At 44.2% G+C, this 12,830-nt stretch overlaps 1 protein-coding gene across 1 annotated transcript; it reads left to right on the forward strand.

The window, feature by feature from the left end:
• LOC105393761 (GATOR complex protein WDR24) lies at positions 1 to 12,526 on the forward strand. The gene is made up of 18 exons (XM_048622349.1): positions 1 to 625; positions 742 to 858; positions 961 to 1,076; positions 1,342 to 1,448; positions 2,029 to 2,242; positions 4,023 to 4,111; positions 4,570 to 4,729; positions 5,813 to 5,988; positions 6,417 to 6,557; positions 7,020 to 7,092; positions 7,579 to 7,730; positions 8,091 to 8,227; positions 8,752 to 8,904; positions 9,314 to 9,402; positions 10,309 to 10,466; positions 11,278 to 11,380; positions 11,693 to 11,833; positions 12,370 to 12,526. Exons 1-18 carry the CDS (start codon positions 526 to 528, stop codon positions 12,496 to 12,498), a joined length of 2,355 nt encoding a protein of 784 aa, XP_048478306.1. The 5' UTR covers positions 1 to 525; the 3' UTR covers positions 12,499 to 12,526.
• The last annotated feature ends 304 nt before the right edge of the window (positions 12,527 to 12,830 follow it).

The raw sequence follows: 12,830 nt of genomic DNA on the forward strand, positions 1-12,830 counted from the left end.
TGACAGAATCGCCAATGACAGGATATTGACATGTGTCAGGTGACATTCGTTTCGAACTGTTTCGAACATAGTTTATAAAATTTTATCAATCAGAAAATATGATTTAATAATATTTCTTACTTTCTTACATCTTCATCACGACTATCAATCTTCAAATTAATGATTATTTTAAACTTCCGACGGAAAAAGACGGGTTTTATCATTTAAATTTGGATTCAGGATACTCACTCAACGACTAAACGACGGCGATAAATACTTTCAAAACAGTTTGACAGTTGACACAGATTGTCATTGTCAGTTGTTTTTTGACAAACAAAACAACAATTTCGGGCAAAAGTCGAGCCACTGAAATGGATATTATTTCTATTTTATCTCTGTAAAAGTGCAGTTGTGGTCGTAACCGGTGCAATTTAATTAAGTATTGCTTGGGCGGTTGTCTTTCCGGTATGCTTATTGCTATGAAAAATATGATGTTAAGTATTTTGTATATCCAAGTGTAAATTGAACATACACAGTAAATAAACGATGATTCCTTCGAATACAATTTGTGTGTCTCAAGAAGGACCAGCCAATGCTCTTGCACTCAACAAGGACTGCTCGCAAGTGGTCATCGCTGGGCGAAATGGTAAGATTGATTTTAATAACCTATACTTAACCAAAACAATAACTTTCTATCTATGTACCTACCTACTTGCTAAAAAATTAAAAATGCCAACATTAAAAAAAATCTTTAATTTCCAGTGTTCAAAGTGTTCTCTATTGGAGAGAATGAGTTTACAGAAGTTTGTAATCTACGAGTTGGGAAAAACTTAAATCTAAATTTTTCCTCCATTGATGTTGCCTGGAGCCACATTGAAGGTATGAATACAATTTTAGTACTCCTAATGCCTTTAGTTTATTATTATAGCTTGTGATTTTTCGATGATGTACTATGAGCTGAGTTGACTGTGTTACTTGCAGAGAACACAATAGCGACTGCGGCCACCAACGGTGCGGTGGTGGTGTGGAACCTCGGCCGCTCCGGGCGCTCCAAGCAGGAACATGTGTTCTCAGACCACAAGAGAACTGTCAACAAGGCAAGTAGCTGTAACAGTACAATACAGAAATAGTTAGTTCGAAATAGTAGATAAGATTTGCAGCTGAGATTGCTGTATAACCTCCATAAGAAATTATTGTTTTGACATTATATGGGGTAGATTAGTATAAGACAATAATAGTGAATGTGGGTAGATTGAAGATCTTCAGTCTGGACCTTCCATGAGCCTAACCTGTGCTGCTCATCAATTCTGGGTGCTAAATGTGAGTGTGTAATAGTCGTTGTAATAAATGGATTGTTTGCAGGTGAGTTTCCACCTGACGGAGCCGGCGCTGCTGATCTCCGGCTCTCAGGATGGCACCATGAAATGCTTTGATCTTCGAATGAAGGAAGTGGCCAGGACTTTCATGAGGTAAGTGACGGAAGAAGTAACACATAATTACCAAAACACATTCAAAATTAGTAGAAAGAAATCTCTAACTAGGTCACAAGTGGCTAGTGTAAAAAGTGAAAATATTGCATCATGTACCTACCTATATATTATTAGCTCTGATTGGTAATAATTTTATTTTCTTATGACAATTCTGTTTATCAACCAGTCAGTCTACTTCATTATTTTGATGAGTGCTTTTGCCTGCAGCCATCAGTCTTTGGTGTCTATGAGACTGATATTATAAAGTTGAAAGTTTGTGAGTGTGTATGTATTTTTTATCATTCATGAAAAAACTGCTTGTTTTACGCTGTTACTCGCGCGTAGTAGCGCGAGTAAGTAGGCAGTTACTACTACTACTGCCTACTGGGAACACAGCCCCCACTGAAAACCTTTTAAGACAGAGTGAAGTTTGCAGGTAAAGCTAGTGTATATCTTCCACCCATTAGTCTTAATATCAAACTATTTGCATTGCGGTGGCAAACCTACATCTTGTGCTGACTGTACACCCCACTAGGGTGGCATACATAAATCTTTAGCTGACCGTCCCCCCCACCCCCAGCAACACCGAGTCGGTCCGCGACGTGCAGTTCTCCCCGCACCAGGCGCACCAGTTCGCGGCGGTCTCGGAGAACGGCTCCGTGCAGCTGTGGGACGTGCGGCGCCCGGAGCGAGCGCAGGCGCAGTTCACCGCGCACTCGGGGCCCGTGTTCGCCTGCGACTGGCATCCGGAGCTGCCGTGGCTGGCGACGGCTAGCCGGGATAAGACTATTAAGGTAAGAAGAATATAATAGAAGACTAATTTATTCCTATTAACTAAACAAGAAGAACACAAATAACAATTTATACAGTGGATATAACCCAATAGACGACCTTATCGCTAAAAGCGATCTCTTCCAGGTAACCTTGGGGTAGAGGAGAGACTTAAAGAATAAGAAGATGTAAGGGTGTTGTGGGTAAGAAGTATGAGTCTATATGGTCCGATTAGACACACGGTCCATGTGCACGCATTGTTCACCCTCGTCTGTCATGTTGAACTAAAAAAAGTGTAATTTTCATACACCGCTTTGTCCTACGCAAATTAATGTTATGATGCAATATGACGGGATGTGGATGTAGTATGTAGTACATACTTTGTAGTCCTGTTGGGCTAATACATATAAGCAGATGAAGAAAAGCAGAAAGCATCTTCAAATACATACAAAGTCTCCTTAATTTAATTCATCATCATCAGTCTTTATGGCCCACTGCTAGTTATAGGGCTGCCTTTTGTATACTTACACTAACTTTTTCCTCCTGTATCACTCATGTCATCTGACTATCTATCAGGGATCTGTAAGTCATCATTTAGAATTAATAAATCGCACATAAAACGAAATCGTTAATATTCCCGTGATACAATGAAACCTAAATAACTGTAAACCAAAAAAAAAAAAAAAAAAAAAACACGCACTCACGCCTTGTACTAATGTACTCCCTTGCGGGGTAGGCAGAGGTGCATTTCTGCACCCACTTTTCGCCAGAGTGTTATGTTAGTCCCAATGTAATAGGGGGCGGGCCTATTGCCATTTTACGGGCACATCCAAGACCCGAGAACAAATATATGTGTTTAAACAAATATCTGCCCCGGCCGGGAATCGAACCCGGGACCATCGGCTCAGTAGTCAGGTCACAAACCACTACGCCATTCGGCCGTCTACGCCATTCGGCCGTCTACGCCATTCGGCCGTCTGTAAACGACTGAACAGATAATTATGTATGTGGATACCACAGTAGGTAACTAGTGCTCTTTAGTACACACACAAGGCACTCATTGTGTCTGGCAATCAGCCAAATGGCTTACACGTGGAAATGTAACGTTTGTAAACAAACAAATTGAGACTAATTTTAGATAACCAATAGTGTTCACTGAGTTTAACACAATTACATATAAAGTTGCATATCTTTGTATATTTGAAATGTGGAAAGCGGCAGAACTTAATTATTGCAAAAAAAAATAATAAAGAGGCTAACCCCACCTAAATAGGTACAGACTAGAAAGCTCTCTGGTCTGCCATGAGGAAGGCCGAGGACAGCTGCGAATTCAGTTATGTGATTCTTTTATTTTGATTAGAATTATTGAATGGAAATATAATTCAAATAAATGCAAGATAACAAATTTGCATATGACAGAGTTTATCTACAAAACTAGGGCGTTCGATAACTCGTCTGGGACATGTAAAGTCGAAAATGCTATGATTTACCTACTGTTTAGTGAAGTTGATGCTAAATATAGGTATGAATGAGATAATACGCTGTATTAAAAGCAAGACGGTCGGCTTGGTGATGCTTCTTCACAAAGTTTTCCGAATTCGGCATTGTCTTAACCATAATTTTTCGTCCGTAATTGATGTGTTGATAATAATAGGGAAAACATATCCATAATGTATAAACTAAACGTAGGCCAAAACCAATTTTTATACCTAAAAAAATCTTAGGACATTTTCTTGATTTTCGAAGTATCTTGTATTGGAACTATTTTATTTATAAAACAGCTACTTATATTCTGTATTCCAGGTGTGGGACATCTCGGCCAAGCCGACTCTGGAGCACACGATCTACACCATCGCCTCCGTGGGACACGTCAAGTGGCGCCCGCAGCGGAAGTATGAACGCACTTTTTACACTCGTCTTTACCAGTTAGCAATCTATTGATGGAGCTTGGCCCTTTTAGTCTAATTCGACCGGCTTCGTATCTAAAGTTGAAGATTCAATTTACGTACTCATTATAGTTTGTTAACCAAAAAGAAGAGGTAGAAAATATACCTTCATATAAATAGGTTTAGGATTTGACCATTGGGATGCCTTACTAACATTGATTACAATCTTGTTAGGCACGACTTCATAAATAGATGGAGATGTTTAAGTCAAGGGAATACTTTTCAAGTGTCTTTTACTGCTATTCTATGTTGATCAATCATGGCAGTACATATATCATACGACCCTTCATATATCAGATGTTGGTTCGCTCACCCACCGCCGCAGAAGTCATACTAGCCACTGAGGTTGCCGTCATCGGATCACGATGAGGAGGACATCATCATTATATGCACCTTCTCCTCAGATACCAGATCTCCTCCTGCGCGCTGGTGCTGGACTGCGCGGTGCACGTGTGGGACGTGCGGCGCCCGCACGTGCCGCTGGCGACCTTCGCCGAGCACCGCGACGTCACCACCGCCATCGCCTGGCGCGCCTCGCCGCACGCCTTCCTGTCCACCAGCCGCGTGAGTACACACAGCACGTGACGTCACCAGCCGCGTGAGTACACACAGCACGTGACGTCACCAGCCGCGTGAGTACACACAGCACGTGACGTCACCACCGCCATCGCCTGGCGCGCCACACCGCACTCTTTCTTGTCCATCAGCAGAGTGAGTACAAATAGACTGTTGAAAAACTGCTTTTAACGCCCTTTGTATAGGCAACAATGTATGGGCTTCCTTCAAGACAATTTGTACACCCTTAATAAGGGTAGAATATAGCTGCCCTCTATTCTAACGAATATCATTGTAATTACCTATATACAAGCAAATTAATATCTTTATCTTTATAAGACTGGGATTGCAGACCCCTTAGTGACGTCATTCACTTCAAGGTAATCCTTCCTCCCTAATGCGCGAATTACACAGAAAAGCGGCACGTTCTAAAGTATACTCAAGCGGCGCGCAGGCACGTCGTTTCGTCGCCGCTTAAATTTTATATTGAAACGTTTTTGAAGCGGGAAGATGCCTGTGCCGCGCCGTCGCCTTATGCCTTTTCTGTGTGTTTCGCGCCTAATGTTCATCGATTCATAAAGCCACACAAACAAGAGACAGAAGTGCTCATGCAATAACACATCTGCCTTCTCCTTTTGATAATTAAAGACATACCTACATAACATAACATACTTTGAATTTAAATATCCCTAATTCCAGACCTCGAGCTGTTAAAAACAGAAACACATTTCATCTACCCGCTTGTAAAAGCCTAAGAGCTCAGCACGATCCTTTCATTCACATGAGACACCTGTACAATAATTTAAACAATAGACTTGACATTTTTGTGGGTCTCAACCGTTTTAGATCACAAATAAGAAATATGTTTGAAAACTTACAAAAGGAAAGCTAAATCAGTTAAATATATATTAATACCACTGAATATTAACAGTACCCTACTACGCTTTAATTTTAAAAATGTTGTCAACACACAGTTAAGGATATTGTTACTAGAATGTAAGACCTTAAGCATGTTACTTATCATGTAATGTTTCATATCTGTAGTGTGATGCAAATAAATAAATAAATAACAAAACCCGCTCCCATCCCCAGGACTGCTCCCTCTACTGGCACCGGTGGCAAGAAGCCGCTCACCCGGTCCTGTGGGGCACGGGGGCGGGGGCCAGCGTGTCCGCGCGCGGGCAGGTCACGGTTGCCGCCCCCGCGCGCCCCATCCCGCGCCCCGCGCCCCGCCCGCGCGCCCCGACCTCGCGCGCGCCGCCGCAACAGTAAGTGGGGAGATGAGTGTGAAGTGTGGAGGTGTGGGTTTGGTAGTTGGGTGGTTTTGTATCGACTGCAATAAAAATCTGGTTTGAAATTGATAAGCCCTAGAGTTAGATTAGTTTGTATGAAGATCCGGGCACGTTGTATGCATGTAAGTGTCGAAAATGTTCACATTTATGAGACTTCAGCTAACCTTTTTTCGTAAGCTTCGATTGGCTTCAACGAGTTTTCCCGTAAGGATACCGACATAAAAAGTAGCATCTAACTCTCCTATGTCTAATTTATACCTATAGCACGCAATACAGAACAAAATCTACCCAGTCGTAGCGAAAAACTACAGCCACTTCGCTATAATAACCTTGGTAACAATCATTAAGTGAGTGGCTGTCACATGTGCAATGTTCGCAACACTAAATTCGCACACACCCCACAGTCGCAAGCAGCCTATAGCCGGCGCGCTGTCGGCGGCGGCGCAGGCGCAGCTGGAGCGGCTGTTCCCGGCGGCGGCGCGGTCGGAGCTGGCGCGCTGGCAGCTGCCGCCAGATCCCACTGTGTACTGCGCTAAGAATTATAGGTGAGGAGGATGAGTGTAATGTTTGTTAGTATGAATATGCATCACCCCACTGTGTACTGCGCTAAGAATGATAGGTGAGGACGAGTGTAATGTTTGTGAGTGTGAATATGCGTAGGTTTCACTCGCAAGTGCTGGTGCGCTGGTAGCTGCCCCCCGACCCTACTGTGTACTGCGCCAAGAATTATTGGTGAGGAGTACGAGTGTAATGTTTTTAAGAATTAATATGTTTAGGTTTCGATCGCGGTAGCACCATTGGCGTGTTAGCTGTAGGTAGCTTCACAGTTCCTTGTGATCCTGAGACGTTGAGAGAGCTCGTAAACATTCACTAGTTATAAGTGCTTAATATACAACCGTTTCTCCTCGGCCTTTCTCACCCTCTCGCTAAGGCCGAAACGGAAGTGCTGCCATAATGCCAACAGTATTAACGACAGTCTTCCTGACCTCTACCTCTACAATCCGCAGACTCCGCGGCGCGGCCACGCACGAGCTGGCGGAGCACAACGCGCGAGTTGCGAGGCACTGCGAGAGACATCTGGTAACTATTTACACGACAACTTAAAACTGGAACTCCGAAACATACAATTAATAAATAAACCGGCTATTCATTCTTTCAAGACTGACAGTTGGTTAGTTTGGCAAAGCACAAATTGTAATCCCAGCCTCGCAGCCAATTTCAGGGACATTCAAGTTGTTTGGACCGAACTGTACCTTCACATCACATGATTCAGATTCAATGACTCCATTAATACATGCATAAAAGTTGTACTTAGTACACTCAGGTAATAGTATAATTGATTTAAATGTTTTTGTCTACGTCGACAACTATGGTATAACCCGTTCTGGACCACCGTCATATAATTAACGCAATGATCCTTTCAGCAACAGAAATTAGTAAGTGATCCAAACTACAGCTAGTCATCATGAAAGTTAGAAGTCACTCAACGCCAATCTTCAGTCACATTTTCCAACCTAGAGCAAGGATAGAGTTCCTATCACAATGAACAAAAATCCATATTCACAGACAGCGCACCTATGGGACGTGATCGCCGTTCTATACTCGAGCGGGGGCGGCGTGGCGCGGGGGGCGGGGGCGGAGGGCGCGGGGGGCGCGGGGCGCGGGGAGCCGCCGCCGGCGCCGCAAGCCGAGCCTGATCCTAAGCCGGTGCCTAATAGGTGAGTGGTTGGGTTAATTTGGCAGGCTTTCCTGGTTGCAATGCACATTTTGTTCACTCTGAAATTAGAACAACTTTTGCAGTTTTATAAATACGATGCAATATTGCGTGATTTGATAATTTGTAAATGCTCACCCCTAACATAAGCTATGTAGTTACAAATATTATTATGATAAAATCAACAAATCAACAAATGTAGCACTATTTCAAACCATTTATGAAGCCTATTTTTTTCGGCAACGACACTTATTGAATTTTTGTTTTATCCATGGCCTGCATCTCTAATTTTTCTCTGTGACACCTTAATTTTTAGTTTAAAAAATGATCTCCTCTTAACCACTACCACGTCTACCTCTTCCAGTGCAGTAGAAGAAGAGCCAACAATGCAAGAGCTAGAAGAATGGGCGGAGACGCAGTTCCACAACAGCGGCGTGCTGGGGCTGCCCACGCACAGCATCTACATCCCCCCCGCCAGGAGGGGGCGGAGGGGGGATGACGGTGAGTGGGGGCCTGGGGGCGGCGGGAAGGAGAGGAGATGATGGTCAGTAGCCCTAGCTACAAGTTCAGATGATAATCAACAGATGGCGCTCGCAACTCAAGATACAGAACTTGGATACCAAGAAATCTGTATGAAATCCTACATCGTGATATCGAAGCTTCTCAGCTACACTGCTATACATACAAATCCCCAACGCTAAGCTAACCGGGCAGCTGCCCGCCAGGCTACACCACCCGGCCTGGTCGGAGGATCCTCCCTTTGCCATGGGGAACCGCCAACACCTCCAGTATCTCCATAGTTCCAGGGTAGCCGGGTATGGGATACTTTACCTCAGCGAAATACTCTTTAGTAGGCACTCACGACCCGCACTATTGTTTTCAGTCAAACGCACTCAAAACTCATTGTTATCAAAAATCGGGGGCACACCTATGTTCCTAATGCTATGAAGCAGATGATATTATATTGCAGTTTGTTATTGTTACCTACCAGGCTCTCATAACAGGCACACTATCTCTCCCCGCAGACCCGAATGGCTGGGTGTCGGCGGCCTCCGCCCACTACGTGGACGTGGACGCCGCTGATTGGACGCTGCCCGAGGAGGCGTTCCCCCTGCGTGCCCCGCCCCCCGCCGCCGCACTTTCCACGCAGTGTAGCAATGAGGATGATACACAACAAGGTAAGTTTGGTGTGTGAATTTATAATAGAGAGATGCATGTATGAGCATAAGCTCTCTTTATACTGGGTGTTGCAATAAATGAAAATCACGAAAAAAAACCTTTTTAATAGAAACTTTGTTGGTCACATGACTTTTTACTATAGTAAACGAATGCGAATTCACAAAAAGGTGTTCAGAATGACCTCGTGAGTCACCCCCTGTCGGCTTGGTATCCAGCATGGATCCCTTTTTGCAACAATTAATGTTTGTATATATTTGTCGAAGCATATGTTATGCTTATGCCGATATTTCTGATCTAAGTACCTATATCTGATATCTGAGGTCATCCATCATGTTGGATCATATCGAAGACGAAGGCCAGACACCCTAACCGCCATATTTATTTATAAGTGACGTTGTCTATGCGCAGGCACGAGCAGCAGCAGCGGCACGGCGGCGTCGCCGGGCGCCACCAGCGCGGACTCCGCCGCCAGCGCGCCGCACTACCACCACCACCACGTACGTACAGTCAGACTATCCATGCATTGAAACATTGACGGTTCGTCAGTTTGACAAAGTACTTAAATGCAGCTGACCGTACACCACAACACTATGGATGGGTTGCACCATTTAACTGTAACTATTACAAACGTCAAATCTCTTGGCAAGACAGATCAATCTTCAAGAGATTTGACATCTGTAATAGTTAAAGTTAAATGGTGCAACCCACCCTAAGTATCCACACACAGTACAGTAACCTTATACATGCAACCCAAATTATTCTCTTATTCGACATAAAAGTTCATGCTACACATTATGTGTAATAAGTGTCAACATGAATTCACGCAACACCCTAATACCTCATTTATTTCCCTACATTCTGTTCCCGCGAGTTTCGCTTAGCTTTAAAAAAATCGTAGGAATACCGTAGTAGCCTATGTATCAGCTAACTCCAATGACAAAGGAATAAAGAGAGGACTTGGCATAAAAATCGGTACTTAAAAATATATCGTCGTCTCTTTTTAACTTATTGGTGTTATCCTACGTAAAAAAGGACAACAGTAGTTTTGTCTTTGCCTAAAATTACAATATTGCGACCGGTCGCCATGTTGATTGACATCCAAACACAAGGTACTTCAGCTGTCAAACAATTTGTTTGTTTACATTTTTCAAGAAAAAAGCCGCCATTTTAATTGAAACCAAAGTTTAAGTAGGCGCATTTTTTTCGTGGATATGCCAAGTCCTCTCTTTATTCCTTTGTCAATGGCTAACTCCATACAAAATTTAAATCGGTTCAGTCGTTTTGACGTGAAGAAGCAACAAACATACACACATACTCACAAACTTTCTCGTTTATAATATTATATTAGTATATTTTTCTGCAGTACACGTGTAATAAGTGCAAAACTGTTTCCCCCCCCTCAGCTGGAAGAGAACCTGGTCCACTCGCTGGCCGTGGGCGGGGTGCGCGCGCGGGCGGCGCCCGACCTGCGCCCGCTGCTGGCGGCGGCGCTGAAGCAGCACGCGGCGCTCGGGGATGTGGGGACCGCGGCCTCGGCGATGCTGGTGTTGCAGCAGCACAGGTAGGAAAGTAGAGGGTTCTAGAGGAGACTAGACACCGGGTGGCCCCTGCTGGCGGCGGCGCTGAAGCAGCACGCGGCGCTCGGGGATGTGGGGACGGCAGCCTCGGCCATGTTGGTGTTGCAGCAACACAGGTAGGAAAGTATGGAAAGTTCCAGAAAAATTGGGGAAAAGCTGCAACGCTGAAGCAACTAGCTTTGGAGATATAGGGACAGCTGCGTTTACTATGCTGCTGTAGCAACACAAGTTTGGCTTCTAGGAGGTTCTAGAGGAGACTAGAGACCGGGTGCTGGCGGCGGCGCTGAAGCAGCACGCGGCGCTCGGGGATGTGGGGACGGCGGCGAGCGCCATGCTGCATGTAGGATGGTGGAAGGTTCTAGTAGTTCCAGTGTGGAAAGTTCTAGATTATTAGAGACGCAGGCTAGCCAAGGCACTAATGGTGCTGCAGCAACACAGGTAGAGGCTGGTAGACTTGTTCTAGGAGGTTCTAGTCATTCCAGTATGGAAAGAATCTCGTGGATCTACCTATATCTGGAATATTCGTAGAAGGAGCTTGCTCAGCGCGGCACTGAGGCAGCATGCGGCCTTGAGATATGAAGAATCGTAACGTAACATGCTTCTAGAATGTTCTACAATATTTGCAAGAGAAGATGCTAGTTAGAGCTCAGTTCTGGGATATGTTAGGTTGGGTAATGTAGGTGAAGTGCTAGGTTGCTCTATCTATACTATGCACAAAAATCATAAGGCAAGTCTAACATAACATTCGCAGTCATAGATCTACAAAAAAGTATAAAAAACGTTATTAATTTCCAGATCGGACTTGTTTCCGTACATCGACGAGCCCACTCAAGAACAATGGCTGCTCGGCTACATCGAGCTGCTGCACCGACACAAACTCTACAACGTCTCCACTGAGGTTAGTACAAAATATTTAGTAGGTACTTACTTCTCTAAACTGTGCTATACCCAAAAGCAAGAGGAGAGAGTATACCTACATGATGCTTAGATATACAGATGTTGCGCTGACTGAATGTTTCATTACCCTAAGGGCTTGTTTCACAATGTCTGTGTTATGGCTACGTGTGGGATATAAGACATGCTGTCACTGTCTAAAATATAATTACAGCGAGTGACATCATATCTTTTATCCTACAGGTTGTTACTACCCAGACATTGTGAAACAGGCCCTTAGTCTTGTAAATGTTGTTAATATGAATATAATTTCCAGGTGATCCTAGGCGCATGGCTGGGCTCAGTGCGAGCTCTCTCTCAACAGTCGACGTCTGTGTCCGTGGTGTGCGCGCGCTGCGGCCGCCGCGCGCCCTGCGACCGCTGTAAACAGCCCGAGCTGTGCGCCGTGTGTGTCCGGGTATGTATATAGACTATATAGCTTTATTATCAGCAATAGCAATATGGTATACTTACCTGCAGACCAAAAAGCTATTTATTTCGTGCATGTGAAAGGAACCTCGAGAGAAGCGTAAAATGGAATGTACTTACCTTGCATACTTTTTACCTACATACCTAGTTAAATTTTAAATTGGTGTCATCACAATCTCTCAGTCCAGTATCAGTGTTGGGTTGAAATAATCATAGATTTGAAGCTCTAAAAGGACTGCTATGTCATTGTTATGTAAGACCATAGAAAGTCAACAGTACTATTTGCTATGACCTTCCCTTGCCCTAATGTTAATCTTTAACCATTAGTATAATAAATTCGATCGCAATTCTTGCTCAAAAGTATTCTAAGTGCAGTGAAAGTTCTTGCACACCAGTTTAATAAGTGCTAACACTACTCTTGCACACTAATGTAATAACCGCCATTACAACTCTTTCACACGACTGTAATAACAGCAATCACAACTCTTGCACACGAGTGTAAAACCTGCAATCACGTATCCTCAGGTGGTGCGCGGGCTCTACGCGTGGTGCCAGGGCTGCTCGCACGGCGGCCACCTACATCACATGCAGCAGTGGATGGAGAAGCACACGCTGTGCCCCGCTGGTTGTGGACACCGCTGCCAGCTACCGTGAGGACAGTGGGGGAGTAGGTAGAGCTGCCGTGAGGTTACCGCCAGGGTCCACTAGGTACAACTACCGAGGAGCGTGAGTCTATTGGTAGACTATACATGGTGGCGTGCATCCATCACTCTGGACTCGACCTAGTGTCAAGGGTATATGGTAGAATAACTAACTACAGGAGGCTGTGGTATTCATGTGTGTAGTGGTACTTTCCTAAAATCTATACCTGGAAAAAACTTTTAAGTACCAATATGTTTGAGTCATACCGTGAGGACTGGTTGCTTCTCGACGTAACGTGCCTTATTACTCTTATCAGCATCACATCAACTATCTAGAATTGAAAT

The sequence above is a fragment of the Plutella xylostella genome, chromosome 8, assembly GCF_932276165.1.
Source record: "Plutella xylostella chromosome 8, ilPluXylo3.1, whole genome shotgun sequence".
Classification (NCBI taxonomy): domain Eukaryota; kingdom Metazoa; phylum Arthropoda; class Insecta; order Lepidoptera; family Plutellidae; genus Plutella; species Plutella xylostella.